Genomic DNA, 17176 nt, shown 5'->3' with positions numbered 1-17176 from the left:
CTCTGACCATGTGACACATTGGCTCCCCCTTCACCTTTCACCATGGTGTAAGCTCCCTGAGGGCTCCCCAGAAGCGGGTGCCAGCACCATGCTTCATGTAAAGCCTGCAGAACCATGAGCCAATTAAATCTTTTTTCTCTATAAATTAGCCAGCCTCAGGTACTTTTTTATAGCAATGCAAGAATGGCATAACACAAAATAAGTACTGAGGAGAGGGGCATTGCTATAAAGATACCTAAAAATGTGGATCCAGCATCGGAACTGGGTAATGGGCAGAGATTGGAAGAATTTCGAAGTTTCAGAAGAAGACAGGAAGATGAAGAAAAGTTTGCAACTTGTAGACTGGCTAAATGGTTGTGACCAAAATGCTGATAGAAATATTGAAGTCCAGGCTGATGAGGTCTCAGATGGAAATGAAGTTATTAGGAACTGGAGTAAAGTCACCCATGTTATGCTTTAGTAAAGAGCTTGGCTGCATTTTGTCCAGGCCCTAAGGCTCTGTGGAAGTTTCAACTTAAGAGTGATGACCTAGGGTATCTAGCAGTAGAAATTTCTAAGCAGCAAAGTGTTCCAGAAGTGGCCTAGTTGATTCGAACAGCCAATGCTTATATGTGCGAGCAAAGAAATGACCTGAAACTGGACCTTATATTTAAAAGGGAAGCAGAGCTTAAGAGTTTGGAAAATTTTCATGCTGGCTGATATGAGTGGGCTATGTCCTCACCCAGATCTCATCTTGAATTCCCATGTGTTGTGAGACAGACCAAGTGTGAGATAATTCAATCATGGGGGGAAGTCTTTCCTGTGCTGTTCTCATGAAAATGAATAAGTCTCACAAGACCTGATCATTTTATAAAGAGGAGTTTTCTCTCTCTTTGCCTGCTACCATCCATGTAAGACATAACTTGTTCCTCCTTGCCTTCCATCATGATTGTGAGGCCTCCCCAGCCATGTGGAACTGTAAGTCCTTTAAATCCTTTTTCCTGTATAGACCACACAGTCTCGGGTATGTCTCTATCAGCAGCACGAAAACGGACAAATACACAGGCCATGTAGCAGGAAACAAAATCATTTTCAGGAGAGAAATTCGAGCAGGCTGTGGAGAAACCACTTGCTAGGGAGATTAGCCTGACCTAAAGGGAGCCAAGTGTTAATATCTAAGACAATGGGAAAAAGGCCTTGAAGGCACTTTAGAAGTCTTGAGGCAGTCCTTTCCATCATAGGCCCAGAGGCCTAGGAGAAAAGTGGCGTAGGGGACCAGGCCCAGGGCCTTGCTTCCCTGTGCTGCCACACTGCTCCCTGCATCCTGGCCACTCTGGCTTCAGCCATGACTCAAAGGGACCAAGGTTCAGCTTGGGCTGCAGCTCTAGAGGGTGCAAGCCATGCCTCAGCAGTTGTCACATGATGTTAAGTCTTCAGATGCTCAGAATGTAAGCATGAATGAGGCTTCCACCTAGATTTCAGAGGATTATGGAAGAGTTTGGGTGCCCAGGCAGAAGCCTGTTGCAGGGTGGAGCCCCAACAGAGAAACTCTACTAGGGCAATGGCAGGGGGAAATATGGGATTGGAGCCTCTACACAGAGTCCCTACTGGGACACTGCCTAGTGGATCTATGGGAAGGGGGCCACTGCCTTCCAGACCCCAGAATGGTAGATTGGCAGCTTGCAAACTCTGCTTGGAAAAGCCACAAGCACTCCACTCCAACCCTTGAGAACAGCCATGTGTGCTGTACGCTGCAAAGCTACAGGGGTGGATCTGCCCAAGGCCTTGGGAGCCCACCCCTCATACCAGGGTGTGGGACATGAAGTCAAAGGAGATTATTTTGGAGCTTTAAATGCAATGACTGTCCTGCTTGGTTTTAGACTTGTGTGGTGCCTATTACTCCTTTCTTTTGGTGAATTTCTTTCTTTTGGAATGGTAAAGTTTACCCAATGCTTGTAACACCATTGTATCTTCGAATCAAATAACCTGTCTTTGATTTTACAGGCTCATGGTGGAAGGAGAATGAGTCTCTGATGAGACTTAGGACTTTGAACTTGATGCTGGAAAGACTTAAGACTTCGGGGAACTACTGGAAAGGTATGATTGTATTTTGTAATGTGAGAAGGACATGATATTTGGGGGCCAGAGATGAAATGATATGGCTTAGGTGTCTGTCCCCTCCAAATCTCACATTGAAATGTAATCCCCAATGTTGGAGATGGGGCCTAGTGGGAGATGTTTGTGTCGTGGGGGTGGATCCCTCCTGACTGTCTTAGCCCCATCCCCTAATGATGAGTGAGTTCTTGCTCTGGTAGTTCACATGACATCTGGTTGTTTAAAAGAGTGTGGTGACTTCTCCCTCTCTCTCTTGCCATGTGACATGCTGGCTCCCTGTCACCTTCTGCCATTATTGTAAGGTTAGTGAGGCCCTCAGCAGAAGCAGATGACAGCATCATGCTTCCTGTAAAGCCTGCAGAACCATGAACCAATTAAATCTCTTTTATCTGTAAGTTACCCAGCCCCAGATACTTCTTTATATCAATGCAAGAATGGCCTAATATAATCTCACTTGCCACCTCCACTACTAAGCCATTCACAACCTCTGCTTTCAGATATCCATCTATCCATTCATCTACCCTTCCTTTCATCCATCCATCCATCTATCCATCCATCCATCCATCCATCCATCCATCCATCCATCCATCCATCCATGTTACCCACTTCTTCCTGATTAAGCTGTCAAATTAGGCTACCCTGTTTTTTCATGTCTAGATGAGATAAATTTAAAGCTCTAGTCCAAGGATTGTGAAGTATCTAGAGCTTCACAAGATTTTCATAAATTCCCGGGGGGGCTTATTAATTGTGGTCACTTCTGGCTCCAGCCTCCTTATTCTGAGCAAATTCAGTCTAGGGATCACCGTGCTTGTTGCTCGTGTCTTCCCTGTTCTGCACCCCATTAACTCAGTTACAGAACTCAGCCATTTTTCTTAACATTCACCAGTCCAACCATTTACATAAGGCATTAACATTGTGAATATCTTGTAGGTATGGAATAATTTTAGCTCAGAAAAGGAAATCTCAGTGTTACATATTACTGTACGTAAATATCCTATGGTCATTTCCACAATTTGGGCTCGTTTCACCTCATACTTGATTCCTTTCCTAAAATGAAGTTTGATGACAGCTGTTAAAATAAGATACATATTTTTTCCTGGCTCCAAATTTATTCAACAGGAATTTATTTTAGAGTGGTCCAGAAACTGGGCCAGGCACTATACCAGGGGCTGGGGATATTGATGAGTCATGTCTGACTCATCCCTGGCTCCAAGAAATTTACAGTACAGTGGGGTGACAGTCACATGACTAGCTAAGTGCTGAAGGTGTTCTGGGTGTGTGCATGGTACAGAGGCAGCTCAGAGGGAGGAGTCTGCTCTCCCTCTTGGGTCCAAAACTGCTTTGATATTTGAATTAAGTCTTGAAGGTAGGTATTCATCAGGCAGATGACAAGAAGAAGAGATTTCTAGGCACAGAGAGCAGCCTGGGCTAAGGTACAAAAGTATGCTGGTAAATGTTCAATAACCTGTTCTTGAAAAAGAAAAAGCCTAGTGTCTGCTTATTTGTAGTGACTGCTGATTTCCATGGTGTAAATATTTCCACCCAGGTTGATTTCAAGCTACCAAAGCAATATCACTGAATGCAGAGTTGGGAAGAGATGTGCACCCTTGGTCTCCATGAGCTGGTAAAAGCCTGTGCCTACACCACTGAATGCAGAAGATCTGAACACAGAGGGGTGCTAAATTTTGCCCGTAGAATGTAACTTCCTAAAGTCAGGGACTTTTGGTGTTTGGTTTACTGTTCCCTACCACTCTTAGCAGTAGTCTGGGATGGAGTTGGCACTTGATAAATATTTTTTAAATGAGCAAATGAATGGATGGAGGCTGTTATAAGGCCTATAATGTGTGTAGACTTTTGCCCCAAGGGTATAGGAAGTCCGGGAACATTGCTAGAGATAAGGAGGGCCCTGAAGAGTTTGGAGATTTACACGGATTGTTGTGAAAGCAGTGGGGAAGTGGGGGAGTGCAGTGAGGTGAGACTGTTGACAGTCAGAAGACTACTGCAATAATCCTAGCAGTAGTTCATTATGTCTGATAGGAGAGGATCTGTGGGAATGGAGAAAAGGCAGAGATTTTAAACAGGATCTGATGTCATCAAATTTGCATTTTAGATTAATCACTTTGCAGTACTATGAATGACTGGGCCTTTATGTCCCCCCACCTTGAATTGTTTTATTGTTTCACTTGAATTGTTTCATTGTCTAATCCATGCTTCCCTGGTTTTTGCCTCCGCTTGGTTATGCAGGACACTTTCTCCCCATGGTTTCCAGAGGCTGTCATTGATGAAAAGTCCTGTCTGCTACCATACTGTGGCAGCCCTGTCGTGGAGTAGACGTTCTTCCTGCCAGTGTTGTGGGACTCATTTCCCCAGAACCTTGACCTTAAATGCGAAATAGAGTGGTGCATGCAACATCTTTCCTTTATCAATGATAGAAACAGTAGGTGCAATGAGAGGCAGCAAGGGGCAGGTCCTCAGGAGTGGTTGGTCTCCTCTCCCGCCGAAGTCCTGTCTTCTGCAAGTGGGCTTGTTGCAAGTAGGCAGTTTGTTGCCCCGGGCCACCCCCATTCAGGCCTTTGGAGATTTAAGGGTCATCAGCACCTCTTTCTCCATCTGTGTTATATTTTGTCAGAGGGGGACAGAGTAGTCCTAATGCCTCACAGACTTCTAGTGACCCTGCCTGCCTGACTCCAGGGTTTAAATGGGAGTCCATGGAAACTGACTCAGGGGACAAACACAAGTGACCAAGACCACAATACTGTGAGAGCTGCCCCCTTTATTTTGATGAGAAGGTTTGTCTTACTGGGCCAATCTCATGCACCCAGCTCCTTCTTCCCTTAGTGCGAGGTTTCTCTCTTCTGCCGAGAGCAAGCTCACCCTGCCATGTCTCCTGGACAAGCGTTGACACTGCTGTGCCCAGTGGTGCATCCTGCTGAGAGTCATGCTAGATGTTGAGTGCAGCTCTGTGTCCAGATCTCATTCCCTTTCCTTGATTTTGGGGCTTACTTTTTGCAGATTGACCCTCGAACTTTCTTGGTCAGGAATGTTGAAATTCCCAACTTTGATTTTCTCCTTACTTGGGTTAGAGTTACTTAGGTCAGGCTAAGGGAGAGACTAATAGGCCAGGCAGGAGTAACAGAGGGCTGTGTGGTGCAGAGTGGGGCTGCCGCCTGGTCCTTCCCTCTCCAGGGCTGGCTTTCTCGTGAAGGGGGAGCAGAGGTTTTATACCCTTCCTAACTCTCACTTTTGGCTATCGCTGAAAGGGTCTACATCCCTACATTCCCGGGGCTTTGAAACCTGCTGACTTCTTGCTCTTTAATAAAGAAAATTCACCAGGGGTTTATTTAATAACAGTCCACTATCCCTCTGTGACTGCAGATTATTTGGCGATTTGGCTAGTTGAACTATCAATCTTAGATTCCTCTCATTTGATTTCCTCCCTAACGTCATTGTTTTTGGGGAGACTCAGATACTTCAGTATAGTATAGCTTTCCATTGTTATAAATTTTAAAGACTGAAAGTTTTCAATAATACTGGCTGGATTTTCTCCATTTACGGTAGACATACCTCATTACTTTATTTATTCTACAGATTTCGGAGTTCCTCCTTTTCCATAGGTGAGCTTGGAATTGAGTGCCAAACTATTTTAGACTTATCCTGAAAGACTGGGAGTACAATGCCACAGACACCACTGAGCAGGGGAGCCACTTGCTTTATAATTTCTTAAGAGAGATTGCTTCTTAAGGAAGCTATAGTTCTATTCGTCTCCCCAGTGACCCATTACTTATTTCCAGAGCAAAAATCAATCATCCCTTTTGCTCCTGGGGTGATACAGGAAATCTTCAGGAAGAAAGATGACACTGCTTCGCAGCTATGACAGTTGTGAGTCACGGGGACTTGGATGTGTTTCCAGTGGGCCCTCTGATGTTACTGGCCAGTGGGCATTGCCCCAGGCCTGCCTTCCTTGGGCTGAGGAGCTGGCCTGGCCAATTGCCTGTTCCCTTCAGCTGCTGGCTTCTGGGCTCCAAATAGCCTCAAGCCTTTACTGAAGATAGAAACAGGAGGCGCAATGAGAGGCAGCAAGTGCGAGGATTTGTGAGGCATCAGCCGGGATATCCTGTCTCACATGGGACTCCACATCCACCACGCTTTCCACCTGCCACTTTGCCATCCTCTCCAGGGCTTGGCTTGGGAATAAGCCTTCTCACCATCCCTCCTCCCATCTGCTCTGTTTTGGAGGTTGAGTCCACAAAGCCTTTTGGCTCTTAAAATTCTGTCAGGACAATCACTCCCTTTCTTAGAGACATCCATTGGCTTTGATGATGAGGGTTCTGGGTTCCTGTGTTACAGTAGCTCGTGTTTATGGGTACTTGTGCTCAGAGCCTCTTTCACCTTTGCTTGGAAGGGTCTTATTCAGGCCTCAATGTCCCACAGTGGAAGGGCTCAGTCTTGCTCCTGGGTGGAAAGATGACACTGAGGCCTGGCTTTAGTTCTCCCATCCCCAGAAGAAGAGAAGTCAAAATCTTTTATCTTTTATTATTATTATTTTTAACCAGAACCATGATTTCCTTGAAGACCTCCCATGTGGTCTAGAGAATTTTTCAATTTGGCATGGGTTTTGCTGCAGGAAACTTTTTTTTCTAACTGTAACCTCCAAACCTCATAGTAACCTAAAGAATATCCCAATAATTCACCTAGCTTACTCTCCTTTCTCCCTAAAGTGCAAATCTTGCAAAACTATCTAGTGCTTATTCATACCCTTTTCCCAAAGTGTGTAGCCCAAGGCATCTGCTATTTTAAGTAGGAAGAGGAGAAGCCGATATGATCATGGTTTTCTGGATCACTTATCACAGTCTAATGCAATTGTGGAAATGAGTTGTTTCAATCAGGCAAGGCACAGTGACCTTGAACACCCAAGTCAGGTCAAGGAAAAAGGGGCTTATTATAAACATAGACATGGAAAGAAAGCACTGAACAACGGACAGATTCCAAGATATCTCTGTGAATAGTTTCCTCCAGGCTGTGCGCTCTGCCTCCTGTCCCTCCGCTGTCCTCTCATCATTTGCATGTCTCTCTATAACTGTGCCATTGTCCTTTCTCCATGAGGTCACTTCCTCCGTTTACTCATGGGTCCTGCTGTCTTATGGTTTTGAGATGGTTCATTGTGACTTATCTCATTTGAATTCTACATCATGAACTTTGGGTTTCAATTTCCATTAACTGGCTTATCTCTCAGCCATAGTGTGCTGACCAATCCATGGGCTTCCACCTCTGCCTCATCTGTTTTGGTTGGGAGCTGGAGGCCATGTGGGACCAAATGTTGGCCCAAGTATCCAGGACTATGCAGGGTATTGTCCCTCAGTAGGGACTACGAGCATGGCAAGCACATTGAAGTGGATTCATCCCAGCATTAGTTTTGTTATGATGAAGATTGGAGCTTTTCTCTCTCCTTTTCAAATAAAGGCAGAGAAGGAACGTGGGTCTGTAAGGCAGGAGGACTCCGGGCATTGCTGTGGGTGCAAACTTCCCTTAGGAAGAGCCTGGTGATTTGTGAGGAAATGACCTCATTGTTTAAAAGAAGAATGCATCCAGGATCCTTATTATGTCTGCTGAGAATGACCCTTCATGGACTCTGGAATCTGGAGCAGGTGGGGAGAGAGGTCAGGAAGGGCTGTTTCTCCTTTAACTCTCACCGAAGCTTGCCCAAAGGCCCAAAGAGGACCGTATGACTGGCATTCATGGGCTAGTCAGAAGAGAGAAATGTAGTGCCTCTCTGTCTCATACCTGCTAAGGATGCTAAGAGGGGTTGTGTCTTGAGAAACAGTATATAGAATCTGGATGGGGAACAAAGGGAAAGATTTCTAGACATCAAGAAAGAGCTGCACAAAAAGAAAACACATTTTGGTGGGGAGCTGTTTCCTTCCATGTGGCGGTGTGATTATTTTAGCCTCTGGAAAGAAGCTCCCTCACTCCTACCAGGGAAGAAAGAGGGGCTTAAGCTGCTTGGATTGAATGTGGAAAGATTCTACTGAGCATGCTTAGCTCAGCCTTACCCTCTTTTTCGTGGGGGGAGCTGTTCATAGGGTCAGAAGTTTCTTCTGCGTCTCTGGATCACCTGAGCAGTTCACTTCCTGCCACAGGAAAACCTGTCCTGCATCAGGGCTTCCAGGGATTTTCTGGGTGTTTCAGGCAGGATAGGCTAGCCAGTGAAACAAACAACTTCCAAACATTCCGTAGCAGAACAAAAATAAATGTTTGTTTCTCACTTATGTCAGTGTTCAATGAGGACTGATGGTAAAGAAACAGGCTCTATTCCATGCAGTAATGCTGAGACCTAGTGTTCTTCCATCTGGTGGCTTTGCCCTCTTTTAAGCCCTGAGAGTCCTCTTTATTCAGCTTGCAAATGAAGGCTGCAAATGTGAAAGCATGAAACACATTTGGGAAATTCTTATCGACCATGTTAGGAGGGTGCACAGAATTTTTTCCACATTCCATTGGCCAAAATTCAATCACATGAACAGAGTTAACCAGAAAGGAGGCTGAGAAAGATATAGTGTAGTTGTGCCCGGAAGAGGGGACAAACACACACATGGGTGAACAGTAGCTGTTTATGCCACAGTGGGGAAGACCAGTTCTAGAGTTCATTGTTAGCAGGCTTTCTTGCCTGTAGGCACAAGCCACATTTGTTAGTAATAAGGGTGTTGTTTTAGTCTCTTCTCTGTTCTCTTTGTTTTATTTTATAATTTGTTCAAGATGCTCATGAGGAAAAAAGAAGTTATATTTGGACATCTCAACTCCAACATTTTGCGTATAGCCTAGGAACATTGAGAAATATAACAAAGAGGTTGAATAAGAAATTGGGATATATTTTGGACATTAATTTTCTTTAAACTTTTAATTACAAGGTGAAGAGAATATGATTTTGGACTTTAACTCCTTTGGGGTTTAATATCTTTGTACATTAATCATTGAACTTAATCTTTTAATTTTAATTTCAGAAAATTCATGATGAGAAGGAGTTTATATTCAAATTTGGAATATCTTGTAATTGGTATTTTATTGCCAGAATATCTGTTTTTGTCTTTTTTATTATTATTATACTTTAAGTTCTGGGATACATGTGCAGAACGTGCAGGTTTGTTACATAGGTATACACGTGCCATGGTGGTTTGCTGCACCCATCAACCCGTCATCTACATTAGGTATTTCTCCTAACGCTATCCCTCCCCTAGCCCTCCACCCACTGACAGACCCCAGTGTGTGATGTTCCCTTCCCTGTGACCATGTGTTCTCATTGTTCAACTGACACTTAGGAGTGAGGACATGCAGTGTTTGGTTTTCTGTTCCTGTGTTAGTTTGCTGAGAATGATGTTTTCCAGCTTCATCCATGTCTCTGCAAAGGACATGAACTCATCCTTTTTTTGTGGTTGCATAGTGTTCCATGGTGTGCACATTTCCATATGTGCCACATTTTCTTTATCCAGTCTATCATTGATGGGCATTTGGGTTGGTTCCAAGTCTTTGCTATTGTGAACAGTGCTGCAATAAACAAATGTGTGCATGTGTCTTTATAGTAGAATGATTTATAATCCTTTGGGTATATACCCAGTAATGGGATTGCTGGGTCAAATGGTATTACTGGTTCTAGATCCTTGAGAAATTGCCACACTGTCTTCCACAACGGTTGAACTAATTTACACTCCCACCAAAGTGTAAAAGCATTCCGATTTCTCTACATCCTCTCCAGCATCTGTTGTTTCCTGGCTTTTTAATGATTGCCATTCTAACTGGCATGAGATGGTACCTCATTGTGGTTTTGATTTGCCTTTCTCTAATGACCATTGATGATGACCTTTTTTCATACGTTTGTTGGCTGCATAAATGTCTTCTTTTGAGAAGTGTCTGTTCATATCCTTCACCCACTTTTTGATGGGTTTGTTTGTTTTATTCTTGTAAAATTTAGGTTCTTTGTAGATTCTTGATATTAGCCCTTTGTCAGATGGATAGATTGCAAAAATTTTCTCCCATTCTGTAGGTTGCCTGCTCACTCTGATGTTAGTTTCTTTTGCTGTGCAGAAGCTCTTTAGTTTAATTAGATCCCATTTGTCAATTTTTGCTTCTGTTGCAATTGCTTTTGGTGTTTTAGTCATGAAGTCTTTGCCCATGCCTATGTCCTAATGGTATTGCCTAGGTTTTCTTCTAGGGTTTTTATGGTTTTAGGTCTTACATTGAAGTCTTTAATCCATCTTGAGTTAATTTTTGTATAAGGTGTAAGGAACGGGTCCACTTTCAGTTTTCTGCATATGGCTAGCCTGTTTCCCCAACACAATACATGAAATAGGAAATCCTTTTCCCATGGGTTGTTTTTCTCAGGTTTGTCAAAGGTCAGGTGTTTGTAGGTGTGTAGCATTATTTCTGAAGGCTCTGTTCTGTTCCATAGGTCTATATATCTGTTTTGGTACACAGTACCATGCTGTTTTGGTACACAGTACCGTGCTGTTTTGGTTACTGTAGCCTTGTAGTATAGCTTGAAGTCAGGTAGCGTGATGCCTTCTTGCTGGAGTATCTTAATATTGTCATTGAATTTCACTGTAGAACATATGATGGTCTATATTTAGAGTGACCATATAATTTATCACTCAAACTACATAGTTTCGAGAGAGAAAGGAGGCTATATTAATAATTTTGCTGGGATAACAGGCAAAAACCTGGACTGTCTTGGGTGCATTGGTATGTATGGTCACCCCAATTATATTGGGCAATGCGGAAGAGCATACTTCGGGAAGAGAAATGCAATAAGGAATGGATTTGCAGTCTTGTAGAAATTTAATTAGCAAATTTTCTGACCCACATCAGAGCTCCCTGGGGATGAATTTTAACTTGTCCACTGATGTTCCCAAAAGTATCTACAGAGAAGCTGTATGAGTTAGGGTCCATCCAGGCAAAGAAAGAGAAACCACACTAGGTATTTCAGATAGAGAGACTCAATGCAAGGAACTGATCCCATGGCTATTGGAGGACTGAAAGAGCAGGAAGGAGGAGTAACATAGAAAGTCTAACTGCAGAAAGCTGCTAATATTCCTAAGACGGGAGGAACGAAAAGTAAAGGGTAGAACTATCCTGAGGGTTCAGAGGAGGCCCCAGGGCTGATGCTGGGACTCTGGGGGTGAGCTCCACGCAACTCAGGACAAATAGTGCCTGGATGCTGCTAGTAACTGAGGAGATGGCAAGGCTGGGGCTTGGAGGAAGAACTGCCCGCTGCCACCCCTGACCTCCCCCCCACAATTATGTTCTTGCTTGCTTCCAGTCTCCTGCCTATCTCCTTTTGGCAGACAGGAAGTCAATGACTGAGGTAGTCTGAGAAATTTGGTTTGCAAACTACTCACCCCACCATCAAGAGAAGGGAATAGAAGGGTGGCTTTGGAACTGAGAAACAATAGGGAAATAAAGGGCACAGGTGCAATGGTTGGCACTGGGGGAGTGCCTGTTGAAGAGGGAGCAGAATGCTCTTGCTGGAACTTCTGATCTCTGAGGATCAACACAGGCTTAAACTGAGCATGGGCTTAGGAGTCAAGTGCAAATGAGTTAATAACAAACAGTTGGGGATACTGGGGTGGGTTCTTCTTTTCCATTCCTGATGTCTTCTTTCTTTGTGGAGATGTCACATTCCCAATTCCTATTTGCCCTTCAGTCACTCTGATGAAAAGGAATGGCTGAACCATGCATCATGAATTTGCAGAGAATAAACCAAGCATGCTCAGCTCTGCCTTCCCCTTCTCTTGGGAGTAGGCTGCTTATAGGAAGCTGATGTTCTCCTTTGCCCCTCCATGTGTAAATATTACCTGTGCATTCATTAAGCTAATATTTATTGGTGTCTACTCAATTTTGGGTGTGGTTCTGTCCTTGGGAATACAACATTGAATCAAACAAAGATCTTTGTCTCACGAGAAATATCAACAATAAACAATAAACATAGCCAGTAAGCACACTGTACAGTATGTTAGAAAGCAATACATACTACTGCAAAAGAAAAATGCCGGATAGTCGGGCATCCGGATTACTGGGCTGGCAGCTGCAGTATTAAATGATGTAGTCTGGATGGGCCTCTCTTAGAAAGTACCATGTGGGCAAAGATCTGAGGAAAGCAAGGATGTTGGACAAGCACATAGCTGGGGGAAACATATTCTCAGAGGGGGAACTGCTCAAGTTCATGGGGAGGTGGCTCAGAGGCTCATTCTGACAAACATGAGTGCTGTTTGTTGCTCAAACGCAGAACCCTGGCAAATGCCATCGACTTTGAGGTGAATCTTGACTATTCTCTTCCTCAATTCAAGCAATCACCTGTCCCCAGTGTAAGTGGGGCATCAGGTTCTTGCCCCCAGCATAGGTGGGTTTAATCACCAGGTGAACCTGCTGAGGTGTTTGTTGCCTGGAACGAAGCCTCAATCGGCATTGGCTATAGTTAGCACTTTTACCAGCTCTGCAAATGGATGCGAATGGTCCCTTAGCTTGCCTGCCTCAGCCGCCTCAGCTTTGTGTCCAAGAGAACAGTGTTACAGCAATGGCTGTCTATTGGCAAAGAAAGGAGCACACTGCTTTTCTTTGAAGATGCAGTCTTCAGTCTCCAAAGCATGGTCCAGAACTAGGATGGGCGGTGGGGAGAGTGGGGAAATGGGGGCCAAGTCTGAAAATCCTGGGGGTCTGTGAAGTCAAAACTATTTTTCTAACAGTACTAAGATGTTACCTGCCTTTTTCATTTTTGTTCTGTCATGTGTACAGTGGAATTTTCCAGAGGTTACATGGCATGTTATAATGCAACAGATTAAGTGCAGAGGTAGATTAAAATACTCTTTTTTTGCTAACTACATATTTGTGAGGACTGATTTTCCTTATATATTTCCATCAAAACAGCATATTGCAACAGATTGAATGCAGAAGATATGAAAATCTGTCTTCTATTAAGTCAAACTTAAAGAGATTTGCATAAAGTTAAAACAATGTCACTTTTCTCACTAAATTTTTGTTGAAAACAGTTATTTTCATATAAAAGATATTTCTGTTAATATAGTGAGTTTATTATTGTTATTTGTAAATGATTTATAAACAAATATTTTTTCATTTTAAAGTTTTAACATGAATGGATTATAAATATCCATGTAAATATCAATGCATACAATACACATAAGCAATCATAAAGGACTTGTTTGGTCTTTTTGAGGCCAAAATATTTAAGAATGGCTGCTCTAGAGTGCTTTGATAAGGGATCATATCAGCATGTTGGTATAGCCTTCAAAACACCTCTGCAGAGGTGTCCTTCCTTGTTCCAAGACATCACATCAACACATGGCCATATTTCCCAACTTGGCTCTCATTTGGACATTTATATGCATGCATAACCACATTAGATTAAAGTCTATCTTTATGTGAAAAAAATGCATTTAATCTCTAGTGGAAAGAGGAAGAATTAGAGATGTCTTGAGTTTACCAGCAGATATCTAGATGGTTAGAAGAAGTGATAAAGTTGGACTCTTAGGAGGTAACATTCGTATTCCAGTTGGACCAGGGGAAAACATTTAGATGTAAGCAAAGGAGGCCTACACAGTTCCTGGCCATGAGGTACTTGAGCTCTGACCCCCTGGGATGCTCCTAATTACCAGCCCATTGAAGAGTTGCACCAGAGCCACCTGGATAAATCACCTGGGTGAGTTGCTGTAAATACAGATTTCCATGTTTTACCCAGAACCCAGTAAGTCAGAATCGAGGTTGGGGGTTCAGAAATCTGGATAAAAAATAAATTCCTTGAGTGATTCATGATGCAGCCAGGCTTGAGAACATTGGATTGGCCTCCTTAAAGTCTGTCAGATAGTTATGATGATGTTTGAGTTACACTGTTTGCCACAAATAGCTCTTCCAGTTGCCTACCATGGGCCCAAAGTCCCAAGCTTTGGTGATGAGTTCTTTGGGGTTAGAGCAGCAATATCTCCAGTGTTCCCTATATAGAGGATGAATCCTCTCCTGAGGAATGCTGTGTTCAGCTGTGCTCTGGGGCTAACATCACCGCATAGTGGGGTATTATACACTTGAGATCTCCACCCTGGGGGACAAGGAAGGGCAGAAAGAATGAAAACAAGCAGGAGGAGACTCTTTGGATGAATATTGAAGTGGGAAACCAGGAGCAAAAGCTTAAGGATTCCAGGTCCCCTTGGCAGGCAAGAAGAGAACAGAAGATGGATATTGATTTCTTCTGAACTGACTCACAAGGCTCTGTGGAGGAGCCAAGTCGTTTCTGCAGACTTTGAAAAATGTTGGCATCAGTGTTCCTGCTATCACTGGATGCTAGTCATAGATGATGGCTCTGAACACAGAGAAGGATCTTTCAGCTGTCTCTGCTGTTTTCTGTATGTAACCAAGACCCAGTTGATCACCTCCCTGTTTCTAGTCTGGCTCCCTTCTCTGCACTGCTTCCAAAATAACCTGAACACCCTTGAACCTGCCAGCTAGAGCAAAAAAGAGACTCTGCCAGCCCCTCTCTGTACATCTCCTCCCTCTCTCCACAAAGATATTTCAATCTGGACTCTTACAAAAAGTGATTTCCTGCTTTGCTTTAGAGTTTTATCACTGATATGGTTTGGCTCTGTGTCCCCACCCAAATCTCATCTTGTAGCTCCCATAATTCCCACGTGTTGTGGAAGGGACCCAGTGGGAGATGACTGAATCATGGGGATGGGTCTTTCCTGTACTGTTCTTGTGATAGTGAATGGGTCTCACAAGATCTGATGGTTTTAAAAATGGGAGTTTCTCTGCACAAGCTTGCTCTTTGACTGCTGCCATCCATGTAAGATGTGACTTGCTCCTCCTTGCCTTCTGCCATGATTGTGAAGCCTCCCCAGCCATGTGGAACTGTAAGTCCAATAAACCTCTTTCTTTTGGAAATTGCCCAGTCTTGGGTATGTCTTTATCAGCAGTGTGAAAAATGGAGTAATACAATTACCTATGTGTGCATTGCCAAATATGATAATTTAATTTTGGCTAGTTTTGAATTTCATATAAATGAGATCATATGATATCTTTAATGTCTCTGTCTTTGACCTTTATATTATGTTTTTAGAAGTTTTTTTATGTTGCTGCAAGCATATGCAGTTTCTTCATTTTTTTTGTTGCTGTAAAGTATTCCATTGTATGAAATATACCATAGTTTATTTATCTATTCTACTGCTAATGGGCATTTGTTTTGCCTCCAATTTGAGGCTCTTATAATTAGTGCTATTAAGAATATTTTTTCATATCTATTATGGTGTATATCAGTCTGATAGTCTTTGATTATTAACTGGGGCATTTAATCTCTTTGCACTTATAATTACTAATAAGTTTGGATAAAAAAACCACCATCTTCCTATGTGTTTTCTGTTTATCCCAGCTGTTTTATGTCCCTGTTTCTCTCTTTTCTTGCTTTCTTTCAAATTGTTTGAGTGACTTGTCACTCAGCTTTCCTTCTCTTTTAGTCTGAAAGATATGTATTTTTGCATTTCTATTATTTCAGTGATGACTCTGAAATTGTAACATTCATTCTTGGTGTATCAATGACTAATCTTAATCCACATTTTGCATGCAAGATAATTCGAGGAACTTGAAACTATTTAACTACATTTAATCGCCTCTTGATTTCTATGCTATTGTTGTGTGTAAGAATTTTTTTTTTTTCAGGCAGAGTTTCCCTCTTGTTGCCCAGGCTGGAGTGCAATGGTGCAATCTTGGCTCACTGCAACCTCCTCCTCCTGGGTTTAAGTGATTCTCCTGCCTCAGCCTCCCAAGTAGCTGAAATTACAGGCGGCCCCCCACCATACCCAGCTAATTTTTGTATTTTTAGGAGAGACGGGGTTTCACCATGTTGGCCAGGCTGGTCTCGAACTCCTGACTTCAGGTGATCCACCCTCCTCGGCCTCCCAAAGTGCTGGGATTACAGGCGTGAGCCACCATGCCCGGCCATGTAAAAATATTAATATTGAGTCACCTCCTTGGAACAGCTTTGGAGTCTCTCAGCAATCTGAAAACCATGAGACCAGAAGATATAAGACTCCATCCACTTTAACATTCTGTAAGCCTGGAATTGCACTTTGAAAATGTTAACTGGACCAGCCCTGTTGCAGATAATGTATTCTTAAAATGCAATTGCAGAGAAATGAGGCATGGGTTTTTCATGTTTCCAAAAACACAGAGATTGGCACCTAAACAGTTATGGCCCTCTCCCTTCAATTGAATGCAATTGGAAAGCTTCAGGGAACACTAGTCGATCTGCATATAAGATGAGGTATATTCAAATGATGTTGAAAAAACTGGAGTTAGCAGCAGGTTTGTAGCTCACCTAAGATAATTCTAGAAGAGCAGAATCACTTTATTTCCTGCTAAAGATATTTTTGTTTTCCTTTTTTCTCTCAGACTCAGGCTTGTGGCCTTTTCTGATTGACATGGCAAGTTGGTGTCTTTCCATTTCTCCTTGATGAAGCACCTGCATCCAATATGAATTTAAAGAGGCTCTGTAAAGTAATTCAACAGCAGCAAATATGCTATTTAAAAATGAGTCAATCCAAGATATGTAAATCTAAGAAAGGTTTTAGATTGAAGCAGTTGTTTTATAAAATACACATGTCCAAAGACACTTTTTTTAGTGGAGGCAACTTGCTGAAGAAGAATTTGAAAGGATCTTTTAACATTTATAAACAGACCAATTTGAAATTGCCTAGAAAATAAGTAAGCTCCAAGAAGAACATAGCTATGGCCATGCTATTTTTTGAAGACAAAAATGGAGCTACAAAATTAAACAATGGATGTATTTCATGTTGGAATTTGTAGAAGTCTTAGAGCGGGATAATGAAAATAAATAAAATTACTAAATAAAATAACTATGAGATCCCAAGAATTTTGCCACCATCTTTGGGAATAACTAAAGCTGATAAACTAGAGACTAATACTTTGGTGCCAATTCCAACTCCTTGCACTGTACAAAGGGGGAAAAGTATCTTAATGCATAAGAAATTATGAGACAGCACAAATAAAGACCAATCTTTCATGCAGAAAGTTTCAATTA

The 17176-nt window shown here is 42.6% G+C and overlaps 1 protein-coding gene across 1 annotated transcript in view; it reads right to left on the bottom strand.

The window, feature by feature from the left end:
• LOC129135472 (protein C-mannosyl-transferase DPY19L1-like) overlaps positions 1 to 7831 on the bottom strand; it is a 47388-nt gene extending 39557 nt beyond the window's left edge. The window contains exons 1-3 of the mRNA XM_063815917.1: positions 7785 to 7831; positions 5336 to 5404; positions 3075 to 3141 (exon numbers count right to left, since the gene is read on the bottom strand). Coding sequence (XP_063671987.1) covers positions 3075 to 3141; positions 5336 to 5404; positions 7785 to 7831 — 183 coding nt within the window. The remainder of the gene's footprint in view (positions 1 to 3074; positions 3142 to 5335; positions 5405 to 7784) is intronic.
• Between the last annotated feature and the right edge of the window lie 9345 nt (positions 7832 to 17176).

The sequence above is a fragment of the Pan troglodytes genome, chromosome 6, assembly GCF_028858775.2.
Source record: "Pan troglodytes isolate AG18354 chromosome 6, NHGRI_mPanTro3-v2.0_pri, whole genome shotgun sequence".
Taxonomy (NCBI): Eukaryota; Metazoa; Chordata; class Mammalia; order Primates; family Hominidae; genus Pan; species Pan troglodytes.
Note: the sequence above shows the minus strand (reverse complement) of the source record. Positions and strands in the feature narration are given on the sequence as shown.